Source organism: Loxodonta africana, chromosome 6, assembly GCF_030014295.1.
Source record: "Loxodonta africana isolate mLoxAfr1 chromosome 6, mLoxAfr1.hap2, whole genome shotgun sequence".
NCBI lineage: Eukaryota > Metazoa > Chordata > Mammalia > Proboscidea > Elephantidae > Loxodonta > Loxodonta africana.
Window position 1 is genome coordinate 11,246,820 of NC_087347.1, and position 15,737 is coordinate 11,262,556.

Below are 15,737 nucleotides of genomic sequence, written 5' to 3' on the forward strand. Positions count from 1 at the left end.
TGGCCACTTTCTCCCGGCTCAGCCCACACAGCTCGTGGGCTGCTAGGCGTTCCCACCCCCTTACCCTGCCCCCCACCATCACCAATCTGTGTGCTAACAATGGCAGGAGGGACAGATAATGCAGGGGTGGCACCTGCTTCTAAGGGAGGCCTGGGGTCCAGCAACCCAGGGGGCCTCCTTTCTCTTGCCTCTCCTCCTTTCTCCTCAACCCCTTCTCCTCCCAGCTCCTTGTCTGATTTTCTCCTGGCTCTTCCTGTCCATTCTTGATGGCACTGACACCTGCAGGTGTTCTGTGGCCCCCAGAAGTGAGCAGGAATTCCTGCTTCTGTGGGGTCACCATCTCTGGGCCGGGGGTGGGAGGGAGCCTGCAGGAAGGGCAGGAGGGCCAGCTGGGGAGGGCCACCTGCTGGGGTGGGGGCTTCAGGCCTCTTCCAGGTCTTTCAGATCCCCCAGGGTTGGACCTGCTCAACTAGCCAAGGCCATCTGGGGACTTGTGGGCCTGTTCACAGCTTTCCCTTTCTATAAAAAGAGCGGCACGGAGTGCTGGGTGTCACCATGTCCACATTCCTCTAACTCACACACTCCAGGTTCCTCCACTTCAGACACTTTAAACCCACTCTAGCCCAGTATTTCAATGCGGGGGCGCCTCCATCGTGAGGTGACTCTGTGGACGGCGCTGTGGAGGCCAGGAGGAAGGGGTGAGGCAGCGTCTGGCAGTCAGGACGCAGCGTGGGCCTGAGACCTCCGCCAGGACCCCCTCCCAGAGCAGGTCTCCTCACATCTGAAAGACTCCCAGTGACCCGTCAGGGCCAGGCTGTGCCCATTTGGTGAAGAGGAAGAGAAGCCCTCTTTGTTTCTGTTTAAGCAGCTGACACGGGAGCCAAATCACTTCGCTAGCCCGGCTCTCCGCCTGCGGGGCTCCCGACTCACTTTCTTCCTCCATTGCGCCCTCTCCAGACGTGAACGGCTAAGACAGGACATTACCCTCAGGACACCTGAAGTACACATTCCCCTGAACACGTTCACCTAAAAAACTAGAGGTTGTGGATTTGATTCTCACTTATGGCGACCCCCATGTGTGTCAGAGTAGAATTGTGCTCCATAGGGTTTTCAGTGGCTGATTTTTCAAAGTACATTGCTGGGACTTTCTTCCAAGGTGCCTCTGGTGGACTTGAACCTTCAACCTTTGTGTTAGCAGCTGAGCAAATTAACTGTGTTAACTGTTTGCTCCACCCAGGAACTCCCATTATAAAACAGTCCCTTAACCCCCCAAAACCAAACTCATTACTGTGGAGTTGATTCCCACTCATAGCCACTATAATGGCAGCTGAGCTCTTAACTCTTGTGCCACCAGGGCTTCAAGGTCCCCTAACAGTCCCCTAACAGAACTAGTCCTTCGGGCATGTTTACATGTTCCTCTCTATCAGGTCTGATAACTCTGGTTTCTGCAAAGCAGGCTCCCTTCCTTGGGCCCTGGTCCTGTTGAAGGTTACCAGGTGTGCTGTCTACTCCACTGGCCCCACATTCAGAGCCAACCCGATGTTCCTCTGTCCTCTGCAGGGCCTCCAGGAGCCCCCCAGAACTCCTGCATCTCCCCACACCCACCATGGCTCTGCCCTCACCATGGCGCCCTCGTGACACCCCCATCCCTACCTGGCGGTCTCTCCACTGCCCGGATCCTGGCTTGAGGCTCCTGCAGGGGGTGGGCGAGGCGCTTCTGGGAGTCCTGGCGACAACCAGTCTCCTGGCTTGGTGTCGTGAAGGGCTGCGGGGAGGAGAAAGAACTCAGTCCACATGCTCCAGGCTCTGGGAGGAGGGTCTGGCTGGGCTGCTGAAGAGCTAGAAGAGCCACATGGCCGCCAGGCCCGATGCTCCCTGTGCAGCCTGGGGACCTGTTGGCAGAACCTGCTGGGTGTGTCACCTGGGCGTAGGGGACCCTCAAAACACAGAATTGTCTCCCTACACCACCACCTGGACAAGGAGCCTGGAGGCATACTGAAAAATTGTTGCTTTTTATCAAAAATTCAAATTTCATTGGGCACCCTGTATTTTTATTTGCTAAACCCAGCAATCCCAGGGGTGGGTCTCCTGTCACTCTGAGCTGCCCAAGGCACCTTCAGTCCTCCCACCAAACCGAAACCAAGCGAGTTGCCCTGGGGTTGATTCCGACTCATGGTGACCCCATGTGTGTCAGAGTAGAACTGTGCTCCGTGGGGTTTTCAATGCATGATTTTTCAGAAGCAGATCTCCAGGTCTTTTTTCCAGGGCACCTCTGCGTGGACTTGAACCTCCAACCTTTTGGTTAGTAGTGGTGCGCTTAACGATTTGCACCACCCCAGGGCTCCTCAGTCCACCCACAGGTGCCAGGAAATGCCCTAACTCCAACCAGTGGAGTTCCTGGGACGCCCACGCCCAAGCAGGTCATAGGGAATCTTCACAGAGGAAAAGATGGGACAGACCCCAGATAAGGCCCCGTGATGCTCCCGCAAGGGGCTGGGAAGGCAGAGAAGGGCTTGCACCTGACTTAGGAAATAATATTGGAGTCATTATCCCCTGTCCTTGAGCACAAAGAATGTGACTCAGCTGGAGCTGGGCTCGCAAGGACACATCAACGGAGCCTTGAGATAAAGACAATAGATGGGACAATCTTGGAAATCATCTCTTAGGGAAGAAAAATATCTTTTAGGGAACCTTTCACGTAAGCCAGAACACAAAAGACTTTCCACTCTTATCATTTTCCATTAATTAGCCTTTAGTGAACAGAAAGTTAATTGGACCAGTGAAGACCCTCCTGACTGTCATTACTGAAACCTGTACCAATGATCATTAAGAAAGACAATCCAAAATGTAGGATCACAGCTTCTAGCCAATCTGCCAAAAGGTGAAGCTTTCAATGGTTTTGTCCATTTGTAATGTGAATACCTACTGACTACCCTGTAACCTTCCTTGTACTCAGGCAGACAGGGCTCTAGCAGCATGCTTGTCCGTTTTCCCATTCTTGCTTATTCTGTAATATTTCCTTGGACTTAGGCAGACACAGGTCTAGCAACATGCTTGTCCACTTCCCACTTTTGCCTTTTTGAATATATGCCGAATAAAACTTTTCTTTCTGCTTTACTAAACTGTTTTTTGTTTTGTTTTAACCATACAACACACCCTATTTCTGTATTACAGATGAAACAGGCCTCTTCTCCTTCAGCCCCATCTCTCTTCTTGTTCTACAGCTAGAGAGGTCCATATGGTGGCCAAGGGTGGGCTTCCCAGGGGGCGTGAAGGTGGGGGCATGGGGCCAGGAGAGGGGGGAACTAAGGATTCTGAACCCTCTGAGGTCTTTTCGGTTCTGTCACCAAATAGCAACACCACTTCTTGCCCACTCTCCCACCATTTGCCACGCTGAAGACTTTCAAGGTCCCAGCCAAGAAAACCAGACCCACCGAGAGAGCCAGAAGCCGGAAGGGGAAGAGCAGCAGGGTGCAGGCACCTGCACCGGGCAGGGACCAGACCACTGCTTTCCCAGCTGTTCATTCACTTTAGAGAGCTGGGCATTTTAGCTTCAGGGTCCACCGACCAGGCATGTGATTTTGATATTCAGGAGAGTTTTGGTTGATGAGGAAATGAGAATAACTCTCCTCAGGCCAATGTCCTTAAGAAAATCAAAGTCACATTCTTGGCTTTTTTCTTTAGGGAACTATTTCCTTTTGGCTCTAAAGGGTTGAGACTTTCGCTTAAAAAGAATGTCCTTCCTGGGGCTGCATTCAACTGACCAAGCGGTTTGAGGATCCTACAGGTTCCCCCCTAAGGAGTCGTGCCTTGAGAAGTGACTGAAGACAGTCAGAGCTGTGGAACTCACAGAAGAAACTCAACACGCAGGCCCTTGACATGTAGGCGTTTCCAGTTGGGTCTTGTAATGAAAAGCATAAATTAAAAATAAGACGTTTTGATTCTCCCTGCTAAGAAAATGAGCCCTGGTGGTACAGTGGTTAAGAAGGAAGGGTCAGCAGTTCAAATCCTTATAAGAGAGGGAAGGAGAAGGGCATTCACTAATTAGATAGTAGATAAGAACTATTTTTGGTGACGGGAAAGACAACACACGATACAGGAGAGGTCAGCTCGACTGGACTAAACCAAAAGCAAAGAAGTTTCCTGAGTAAACTGAATGCTTCGAAGGCCAATGTAGCAGGGGCCGGAGTTTGGGGACCATGATTTCAGGAGACATCTAAGTCAATTGGCATAAAATCTGTTAAGAAAACATTCTGCATCCCACTTTGGAGAGAGGCGTCTGGGGTCTTAAATGCTAGCAAGCGGCCATCTAAGATGCATCAATTGGTCTCAACCCACCTGGAGCAAAGGAGAATGAAGAACACTAAGGACACAAGGTAATTATGAGCCCAAGAGACAGAAAGGGCCACATAAACCAGAGACTATATCAGCCTGAGACCAGAAGAACTAGATGGTGCCTGGCTACAACCGATGACTGCCCTGACAGGGAACACAACAGAGAACCCCTGAGGGGGCAGGAGAGCAGTGGGATGCAGGCCCCAAATTCTCGTAAAAAGACCGGACTTAAAAAAAAAAAAAAAAAAAAAAATTTTTTTTTTTTTTAATGGTCTGACTGAGACTAGAAGGACCCCGGTGGTCATGGCCCCCAGACCTTCTGTTAGCCCAAGACAGGAACCATTCCCAAAGCCAACTCTTCAGACAGGGATTGGACTGGACAATGGGACAGAAAAAAATACTTGTGAAGAATGAGCTCCTTGGATCAAGTAGACACTTGAGATTATGTTGGCATCTCCTGTCTGGAGGGGAGATGAGAGGGCAGAGGGGGTCAGAAGCTGGCCGAATGGACACAAAAAGAGAGAGTGGAGGGAAGGAGCAGGCTGTCTTATTAGGGGGAAAGCAATTAGGAGTATATAGCAAGGTGTATATAAATTTTTGTATGAGAGACTGACTTGATCTGTAAACTTTCACTTAAAGCACAAAAAAAAAAAAAAAGTAACTTCAGGGGAGCCTTCCCTATCTTTCTGTTTCCTGGAAGGAGGTTCCCATAACTTTAGGTATCCTGCTATAGAAATTCTGGAAAATCAGCAATTTTATCTTAAAAATGAATGTAATGAGTTCTACCCACTCAGCTATTGAAAGGATAAGATTTCCTTCCGTCTTAGCAATCTCCATACCAACTACCTGTGATGCACCGCACTTCCTGGCTTAATGCCTATTCCTCTTCCATTCTTGTGGAGAGGTTTTCTGGGTTGGCAGCAGATTTGATTTTTAGTAACTTTTCCCCAGTAGTCTCTAGGGGGGGAGTTAACTTCCAAATTCCCAGTGAGTCAGGTGTTGTGAGGAGGTCTGAAGGGGTTGGAGGACAAGGTGAGTGAGAATGGAAGTGGAAGGAAGGGCTGGAGAAGCAGGACTATCTGGACGGAAGGGTCACGAGCAAGCCAGGTCAGGCCCTGAGTTGAGGATGAAATAGGAGCCAGTGACGACCAGCGCGCAGCCTCGGAGCCAGTCTCAAGCCAGCACTCCAAGCACATAGGATGCACTTAGCGATGGAAAGCTGGACGTTGGCGGATGAGGTGGGGGGCCAGGGTGGCTTCTTCGGGCCCGTCTGAGAGAGGGTGGAAGGAGGAATAGAGTCCACTCCCACAAGGGAGTAAACGCAGACTCACTGACCCAGGGGAAGCTGTGTTAACCTGGAGGCTGGGCTTCTCTGAAGGGGGAGCTTGCGTCAAATCAAAGTGAAATCAGGGTCATTTGCCATGGCAAGTACTGAGGTTAAGAGCCAAGCCTGGCAGGGCAGGGACAGGGAGCGGTTCATAGTCCTGTGACAGGGCAGGGGTTAGTATTTCACAGTCCACTTGAGGCAGGAGGGAAGTGGATGGGCAGGCGTGGGTGTCCAGGGTCACCGGGACATGTGGAATACGGTCTCGGCGCTCAGAGCAGGCTAAGGGGTGTGGGGTAGGGTAATTCACAGTTTGGGGAGAGTTGCTGTCCTGGCTCCAGGCAGCCCATCTGGAGGGGCTGGAGGCCACTGCTGGCTCCCCAGGACCACCGAGGCCTGAGTCCCCTGGGGGGTACTCATACCAGGAGCCAGAATGTGCTAGGGCCCTGACTTTGTCAGAGCTAACATCAATTGTTCTTGAAAACGGCAGGGGCTACCACCTGGCCATTTCTATCCCCCACAGCCTCAACTCCGTCCTCCCCACGGGCAGCAGCACGCTGAGCCTCTCCGAAAGGAGTGACCACTCACAAACTGAGCACCAGCACAGGGTTGAAAGCTCCATAAGGTTTTCAGTGGCTGTGATATTCTGGAATGAGGATCGCCAAGGCCTTTCTTTTGAGGTACCTTTGGGTGGATGTGAACTGCCAACCTTTTGATTAGTAGCTGAGTGCTTAACTATTTGTGCCACCCAAGGACTCCCACTGATAAAGAAGTTACCCTAAAAGTGCTGCATTTGAATTATGATGTTGGTGAAGAATACTGAATATACCACTGACTGCCAGAAGAACGAACAAATCTGTCCCGGAAGAAGTATAGCAAGGATGCTCCTTAGAAGTGAGGATGGTGAGACTTTATCTCACGTACTTTGGACATGTTATCAGGAGGGACCAGTCCCTGGAAAAGGACATCATGCTTGGTAAAGTAGAGGGTCGGTGAAAAAGAGGAAGACCCTCAACGAGATGGATTGACGCAGTGGCTGCAACCATGGGCTCAAACAAAACAATGACTGCGAGGCTGGCGCGGGACCAGGCAGTGTTTCATTCTGTTGTACGTAGGATCACTATGAGTTGGAACTGATCCCACAGCATCTAACAACGATAAAAAGCCCCTCAGGGCCTTTCTGGAAGCCCAGGATTTGAAATTATTCTTTAATTAACTCAATAGTATTAGATCAAATTGGTAATAATTGTTAAAAAAAAAAAATTGTTAGACCACCTAAAACCACCACCCCGGGAGCAGAAATCTCTGGATAAATCTAGATAAATGATTCACCCTTTAGTGAAGGCATATTAATATTTACAGCTCTAATAAAACACAAAAAGCCCTGGTGGCACAGTGGTTAAAGTGCTTGGCTGCTAACCAAAAGGTTGGCAGCTTGAACCCACCAGCTGCTCCGCAGGAGAAAGATACGGCAGTCTGCTTCTGTGAGGGGGAGGGGGAGAGCTTGACGGGGGTGGTGACATTCCTAGTAAGATGGATCCTACAGGGGTTCCCGACTTGGCAGTTAAATGTTAACAGGGAAGGTAAGAGAAAAGGGGTATAAAGCCCCAAGACAGGACCCGCTTGACGCTCCCTAGTCAGGTGTACTTTTACTACTAACCTGCTTGCTAATAAACCTCTGCTCGCTTGGCACTATTTGTCTCAATGTTTGAATTCTTTCCTACGCCGAAGATGAGAACTGAGGCTATTCTCCGGTAACACTTCCATAAAGGTTACAGCCTTGGAAACACTATGGGGCAGCTCTACTCTGTCCTGTAGGGCCACTACGAGTCGGAATCGACCTGACGGCAGTGGGTTAACAAAACACACGTGCAATGGCAGATGACCAAAGTTGGCAAAATCTCTAAAACTGCTCATAATCGAGACAGCCTCCCTTCAGGCCCCGTCCTGCCATCCACCCCGTTCCAAGTCCCTCGGCTCTCGTCTGGCTCCGTAACGGGCTGTGCTAGTCCAAACCGGGACTGGAAGTGTTTGTCCACTGGCGAGCAGGTTATACGAGTTCTCAGATGTTCTTCATACTGGAACCTGACCTTTTCCTCCGTTGTTTTTCCAATTTGAGTCTTATCTGGCCTGCTCATAACCCTTTTAATTTCCTTTTGAAATTGAAAAAAACAAAACTTCGTACAATTCTGATGCTAAGCATATACAGTACATTTGTTCTGGCATCTAAAATACCTTTATTCTTCCTGTTGGTCTCTGGTTAACTCAACTAGATGCTTCAAAGTGTATATGGATCCCTGAGTCATTTCTGCTCCCAGTCGCACGTTTCTGGCTCAGTCAGCACTCTAGCACCCCGCTGAACCCCCAGAATCAGAGTTGCAGGTGCCAAAACCTTGGTCATAATCTACATCATTCCGGGAACCCTATTCCAAGGCCTTATATTAAAGTCTGCTTTCTTGCATCAGGAGCACTGGTGGTGCAGTGGTTAAGAGCTCAGCTGCTAACCCAGAGGCTGGCAGTTTGAATCCACCACCTGCTCCTTGGAAACCCTACCGGACCTTTCTACTCTGTCCTATAGGGTCACTATGAGTCAGAATTAATGGGTTTTCCTGCATGACAAATCTTGCTCCTGGAAGTGACCCAGGGCTGTGTTCCAGTGCTCAGAGAATGGGATTGGGAGGGAAAGCCCAGGGCAGGTCTGCTTGTGGGATGGAAGGCCTAGGAGCCTCTATACCACGGGCAAGGCTCCTGGCTGTGGCTGAGAGCAGAGGGCTCCCGGGAGCAAGGGTCAGGCTACATGCCTGCAACTCCTTTGCTGTTGGGTGCTGTTGAGCCAATTTTGACTTACAGCGACCCTGCCTGATAGAGTAGAACTGCCCTATAGGGTTTTCTAGACTAAATCTGTAGAGAAGCTGACTGCCTCATCTTTCTCCCAGGGAGCAGCTGGTGGGTTCCAATTGTCAACTTTTGGGTTAGCACAACCAGGACCACTCCAACTTCTCTACTGTTATGTATATCATAATTATTATTGTGTCATTAGCTGTCATAGAATCAATTTGGACTGGTGGTGACCCCATGTGTGCAGTTTTCAAGGCTGTGAACTTTTGGAAGCTGGTCGCCAGGCCTGTCTTCTGAGGCGTCTTTGGGTGGGTGCAAATTGCCAACCTTCTGGTTAATGGTTGAGCATTTAATCATTTGTGCCACCCAGGGACTCCACCGGACCTGCAGACTCCTGCGGCCGCTTCCGTCAGATTCCACGCCTCATGGTCCCAGAAGCGCTTTGTCTGTTGTCTAGGCTCTTACCTGAGGTGGAGACACCAGAGCCCCAAGAGACAGGCTTCCCCACTTTGTGTGCCGGGAGATTAGCATTTGACAGGGGCTGGAAGCGGCCACTTCTGGCCTGTGGGGACATCTGGGGAGAAATGAGATCATCTTCCAGCCTGGGGAGAGAAAGCGGAAAACCAAAGCAATTAATGTAGATACCTGCTAGCTGTTGCCACGGCGCTGACTCTGACTCGTGGCGACACCACTTGTGTCAGAGTAGAACTGTGCTCCAGAGTACGTCAAGACAGACGTCCAGGAGATACGACTGCTGGCTACCGTGTAGCATCACAAACGCAGGATGTGGCAAAACTGGAAATTCTTTTGTTAAACCAGTATTAGCTAGACAGCTGCCAGCGAGTCGACTCTGTACATAATCGATTTACATACAGCAGAAAGATATGTTGCCTGGTCCTGTGTCAACCTTGTGATTGCTGGCATGTTCGAGTCCAGCGTGGCAGCTGTTGTGCCAATCCATCCCACCAAGGGTCTCCCTCGCCCTTGTTGGCCCTCTACTTCACCCAACGTACATCCTCCCCCAGCAACTGATTCTTCCTGATGACATCCAAAGCAAGCGAGTCAGTCAGTGTTCTGTTGTGATCCATAAGGCTTTCGTTGGCTAGGCCTTTCTTCATAATCTTAGCCTGGAAGCTCCGTTGAAACCTGTCCAACATGGTGACCCTGCTGGTAGTTGAAATACTGGTGGCATAGCTCCCAGCATCACAGAAACACACAAGTCACCACAGAACGGCAAGCTGGCAGATGGTGGTGGAAACCAATGTTAGCAGATATTCAGTCTTTTTTAGGGTATGGACAGAAACCGGGAGGCTGACCTGGGGAGTGGAGACTCTACCTCGCTCCTGTCGGCCCCTTTTATAAGTTCACAGTGATACATGACTGTAAGGAAGTGCTCAGATATTTCGAATGGACAAGCGTGTCTATGGCTTTGGATATCATGGGAGATGGTAATTCAACCAAACCACGTTCAGCCCGAGTCTTCTGGATTTTCACCAAGGACGAGTCAGATTAGAGAGGGGAAGAGTCCAGTCAGAAAAGAGGTCTTCAGCCATGACAAGAGTTAGGCAGGAACAAGACTGGGGAGGAAGTTATTTCCTCGTAAAGCTACCTGAATGGCGAGTGCCAAACAGCCCCTTATGTTGCAGTTGGTGAGATGGCTGGCGAAGACACGTTCGCCCTGCAGATGGTGGGTGGGAGCCTCATCGTGCCAACCTGTGCCAGACACGAGAGACAGCCAAGCCCTGGCGAGCTCACCACAGAGAGGAGGGCGGGGCTCAGAGAAGGCTCTTCAACTTCACCTCAGGTCCCAGGGAAAGGTCCAGTCCTGCCAGAGGCAGGAGAGCACGTGCCTCCACCCACAGGAGACACCAACCACCTCCCACCAGCACGGGTTTAGTGGGGACACACAGTGACGAACCCACGCTTCCTGTGCTTGAACCGTATGAAATCACTGTTTTTGGATGTCATGTTGTTGTTAGCAGCCATCGAACTGCCCCCGACTCATGGCGACCCCATGTGTTACAGAGTAGAACTGCCCCATAGGGCTTTCTTGGCTGTAATCTTTATGGAAGCAGATTGACAGGCCTTTCTCCTGCAGAGCTGCTGGGTGGGTTCAAACCGCCAACTTTCCAACTAGTAGCCGACCGTAAACCACCCGCTCCAGTCAGGCTCCTTTGGATATCTTTAAAGGTCAAAAATCAGCAACTTCATGTGGTTGGACCCAATCGTTAAGAGAAACAAGTGTACAGGGATTAGAGCTATGAGAGCCGTTTCCTCGGGAGGCCCAGGAGAGCCCACAAGGAGATGAGACCACCCTGAGGGGCAGGAAAGGCTTGGGAGATGGGGACCGACCAGTCCTAAACACTGGCTGGGTTTCCCAGAGGCCAAAAAAGGAAAGCTTTCCAGCAGAGGTAACACCAGGAACAAGAAAAGGCCAAGATAGTAATACATGATATCTATGCTGTGTTGTTACTGAAAGACTCAAACCCGTTGCCGTTAAGTTGATGCCGACTCCTGGTGACCCCATGTGCATAAGCCTAGAACTGTGTTCTACAGGGTTTTCAATGGCTGACTTTTCGGAAGTAGATCGTCAGGGCTTTCTTCTGAGGTGCCTCTGAGTGGACTTGAATCTTCAGCCCTTCAGTTACCAGCCAAGTGCGTTAATCGCGTACACCACGCAGAAACTCCACAGAAACACTTCACCAACCAAAACCAAACCCAGTGCCGTCAAGTCGATTTCGACTCACAGCGACCCTATAGGACAGAGTAGAACTGCCTGATAGGGTTTCCAAGGCGTGCCTGGCGGATTTGAACTGCAGACCCTTTGGCGCGCAGCTGTAGCACTTAACCACTATGCCATCAGGGTTTCCGGAAACACTTAAGGCACCACAAACAACGCAGGGCGACCGGAGGATGAGACATGAGCAGGGCCGGAGGCTGGGGTGGAGGGTGGAGGGTGTCCTGGGAGCTTCCCAGGCTGAGGAGGGAGAGGGAGGCGGGGATCTGCAATCCAGGCCAGGGATGTAGACTTGATCCCCAAGGGAAAGGACATTCCGTGACGATGGGTTAGAAAGGCCACCTTGTCTTGGTCTGGGAGGATGGCCTGCACAGGTGAGGGGGAGACTTGGAGGGCGGAGAGGGAGCCAGAGCACCAGCGGGAGGAGGGAGAGGACTCTCCCGCCAAGGGGACATGAGGAGCCTGGCTTCTGATCTAGGAAATGCTGAACTGGGTGCTGTGGAGGTGAGGCTGGCCTGGAGTTAGATTCACTGGAGAGTCATCAGTGAGTAGATGGAGACAGAGGACAGGCAGAGAACAGCATCCAGAGAAGGAGGGCCTGTCTGTAAAGGAGACTGGCGGGGTGGGCAGGACTAGCCCAAGAGGCGGCAGGACGTCTTCATCATCTGGATGGGAGAGCTCCGGAGGGGGGAGGGGTCAGCAGTGGCAACAGTGAGACATAAGACGAGTCGGGTACGTGGGGTGTCCTCAGCACTGCAGGGCCTGTGAGGGGCAGCAGTCACTTTCTGAAGTCAAGGACAGATGACACGGGGTTGTGGGAGGAGCGAGATGGGGCAGGGGCAGCCGGAGAGGGCTTGAGGGGGGGAAGCTGAAGACTGAGCAGAAAAAAAAAAAATTTTTTTTTTTTTGAGCAGAAGGAGGCAGTAAATGTTGGGGCCGAGTGTGGAGAGAGAAGGAAGGAGGACATGGAGAGGCTGGGGCTTGGGCAGGAAGGCATCAGGAGGAAAGAAAGAAGGGGACCGGGGGGAGGGGGGAGGGCCCCGCATGGCACAGGTTTTTATTTTCAACTTTTTTTCCCCTCGATTATACAACGAATGTTTACCATGAAAAAACTGGAAAACAGGTAGAATGACCTGCCCTTCTAATACCTAGACACAACCACTATTAACATTTGCTATCTTGTCAATCTTGTTTTAAAAAAACGCAGATACTTAAAAAAACGAAATGAGCTAGGGGTCACTCGAAGAAGGGCCACCATGGCCAGAGTCCCTCTGTTTTATAATCTACTCTCTGTTTGGCCGTGTTCTGTGAGGCCCCTACCATGCCATCACACGCTCTAAAGCACCCCTTTCTTGTGTGGAAGCACCATCATTTGTGCAGCCAGCCTCCACCTTTGGGCACTGGGTTGTTTCTGATTTTATAATAACCCTGCAATAAGCACCCTTGCACGGACACCTGTGAACACCCACAAAGCCCTGGAAGTGGAACTGTGGCTGTCGTGTGCCATCAATTCTGACCCATAGTGACCCAAAAGGACAGAGTAGAACTGCCCCGTAGGGTTGCCTAAAATTATGAATGGGCGTAATACGTATCGTCAGAGTGTCCCCAACAGCAACCAGAGTCTTACTTATCTGCACTCCTGCCATGCTGGGCCAACAGAAGGTGCCGGCTGTGAATGGGGCCAGGGAAACTTAGAGAGGTGAGTTCAGGCTGTGGAGGCTAGACTCGGAAAAGCCAGAGTGTCCTGCCTGTGTGGAACACCAGCACTCCACCATGATGTACTCACGTGGCGTACTGAACAAACTCTCCCTACTTCCAGGTTTGCTCTGTGTGCTTCTGAAGGCAGGAGCCACACCCCATCTACTTCTGCACCCCCAGAGATTAGCACACCATCTGGCACATGGAAGTGATAAAAATGTTTGTTGAAATGACTCAAAGGAGAGAGCTGGTGATGGGGCCGCGGTGTCATTAATGGGGAGGGGCCGCCATTTCCGAAAACAGGTGCCGTCACTACTTTCCAGGTTTGCAACAGCTGGTGACTTGCGGGGCTATCAGTGACGTCCCCTCTGTAAATCTGGGGACAGCCCATCGGGTACAGCTCCCTGTCCATGAAGAAATGTCCTCTTCTTTCTTGCCAGAAAGTAGAACATCTGACCCAAGAATTAACTATGCCCAATGGTTAGATCTTGTATTTATTAGGCGTGTCTCTGATTAAAATATCCTGACCTCTTGTGAAGCCAGCGATTTCATCATTTTTTAAAAAATACTTTAAAAATAAATTTTTCAAAACCATGATTTGGTGTCCTCTTTCCCATGTCAACCAAGATGAGTTTCATTAGCCCCAGATATTGCTTCCATTCAAAAAGATAAATATTTATAAACTGGGTTTGCTAGAAGTTGACACTTGGCTGTACTCGGGATCAAAAAACACAGAAACCCTCATATATAAACGATATTTGGGGGACAGTTGGGGGCATTTGAATACTGATACATATTATGAAATATTAATTAGATGTGATGACGTGGTCGTGTAGGAGGCTGCTCTTAGGAGATGCATGCTGAAGGTCTGCACCCTTCCTTCAGATAGTTAGGCAAAAAAGGGTATACGTGCACAAATCACACATTACGTGCATAGAGAGGGAGAAAGCAAATGTAGCACAACGTTAGCAATTGTTAGGTGTTTACTGTAATAACCTTTCAAATTTCTGTAGGTTAAAAAATTCTGGCTGTAGTTTTAAGAGAGGAAAAGGTATGGTATTTGTTTGTATATCAGTAATTTTCAGTTGCCTCCTGTGCATGCGAAAGCTGGACAATGAATACGGAAGACTGCAGAAGCACTGATGCCTTTGAATTACGGTGCTGGAGAAGAACATCGAATATACCATGCGCTGCTAGAAGAATGAAGAAATCTGTCTTGGAAGAAGTACAGCCAGAATGCCCCTTAGAAGTGAGGATGGTGAGACTTCGTCTCACGTACTTTAGACGTGTTATCAGGTGGGACCAGTCCCTAGAGAAGGCCATCATGCTTGGTAAGGTAGAGGGTCAGCGAGAAAGAGGAAGACCCTTAATGAGATGGATTGACACAGTGGCTGCAACAATGGGATCAAAGCATAGCAATGGTTCTGGGCGTGGTGAAGTATTGGGCAGTGTTCCGTTCTGTTGTGCATGGCGTTGCTATGAGTCAGAATCAACTCTATAACACCTAACAGCAACAACAATAATTAAAAATAAAAAGCTAGAAATTTGAAGCATACAACTAGTTTTGAGGTCAAATCAAACAGGCTTCAGGGCAAGGTCTTAGATACTGACAGGTCAAGTCCCAGGTGGGCAGCTGAACTCGGCAAGAGTGGGTGCTGGGGGAGCTGGTGTCCCCAGCGTCCCTGCACGGAGCAGCACAAGGGCAGGCATTTTGTCTGTTTTATCTGTGGCTTTATCCACTGTGCCCAGCTGTTCATTACAGAATTCTCATAGAGTAAAACTGCAAACACTCAAGTAGTCCCAAAACCGGGGAACAACTGTGTGAAATACAGTCTATTCATCTGGAATATTATATGGACAATATTTGTTGAATGAATAAATGTAGGTTTTTAGCCTGCTTTCTATATCCCCTTGTTAGCACCTGTTTCTCTACAGCACTCTCCCCTGAGCGGGATGGGGGCCACACAGACCAGGGAGGTTTCTCTCCTGCCCGAGCGGGACAGGCCTGTCTGTCCTGGGGTCCCCACAGCCCATGGGAGCCAGGCCCCCAGGTTCCAGGAGTCCAGAGGCTCCCCACAGCCCATGGGAGCCAGGCTCCCAGGTCCCAGGAGTCCAGAGGCTCCCCACAGCCCACGGGAGCCAGGCTCCCAGGTCCCAGGAGTCCAGAGGCTCCCCACAGCCCACGGGAGCCAGGCTCCCAGGTCCCAGGAGTCCAGAGGCTCCCCACAGCCCATGGGAGCCAGGCTCCCAGGTCCCAGGAGTCCAGAGGCTCCCCACAGCCTATGGGAGCCAGGCCTCCAGGTCCCAGGAGTCCAGAGGCTCTGGGTAACCAGATTCAAGTTTTATTTATATAAATGGGGTAGGAGCAAGACCGTGAAGAATGAATCAGGCTTGGCAGCTGAAAATGAATATGCTGTTGTTGTTGGGTTCTGTCGAGTCGATTTTGACTCATAGCTGACTCATAGTGAGGCCATGTGATAAGGCAGAGCTGTCCCAGAGGGGTTTTTCGGCTGTAAACTTTACGGGAGCAGGTCTTCACTCTTTCTGTGGAGGTGCCAGGTGGGTTTGAACTTCCAACTTACAGGTTAGCAGTCAAGTGCTTAACCACTGTGCCACCAGGGCTCCTTAAAAATGATTTGTTGTCTTAAACTGTCCCTCTGACAAAGCATCTTTACTTTGATTAAGGTGCTTAATGAGGCTATTTTCTTTTCTGGCAAATTCAGTGAAACATGCTGGAAAAAAAGCTTAATGTTAAAAACACTGTAATTACATGGATGGTCTTTCTAAAAGACACAAGAAGGAAAA

The 15,737-nt window shown here is 50.2% G+C and overlaps 1 protein-coding gene across 1 annotated transcript in view; it reads right to left on the bottom strand.

The window, feature by feature from the left end:
- Positions 1-1,012: 1,012 nt before the first annotated feature.
- ARMC9 (armadillo repeat containing 9) overlaps positions 1,013-15,737 on the bottom strand; it is a 177,808-nt gene continuing 163,083 nt past the window's right edge. The window contains exons 22-23 of the mRNA XM_003417916.4: positions 8,963-9,099; positions 1,013-1,765 (exon numbers count right to left, since the gene is read on the bottom strand). Of these exons, the coding sequence (XP_003417964.3) occupies positions 1,650-1,765; positions 8,963-9,099 (253 nt within the window). The 3' untranslated portion in view covers positions 1,013-1,649. The remainder of the gene's footprint in view (positions 1,766-8,962; positions 9,100-15,737) is intronic.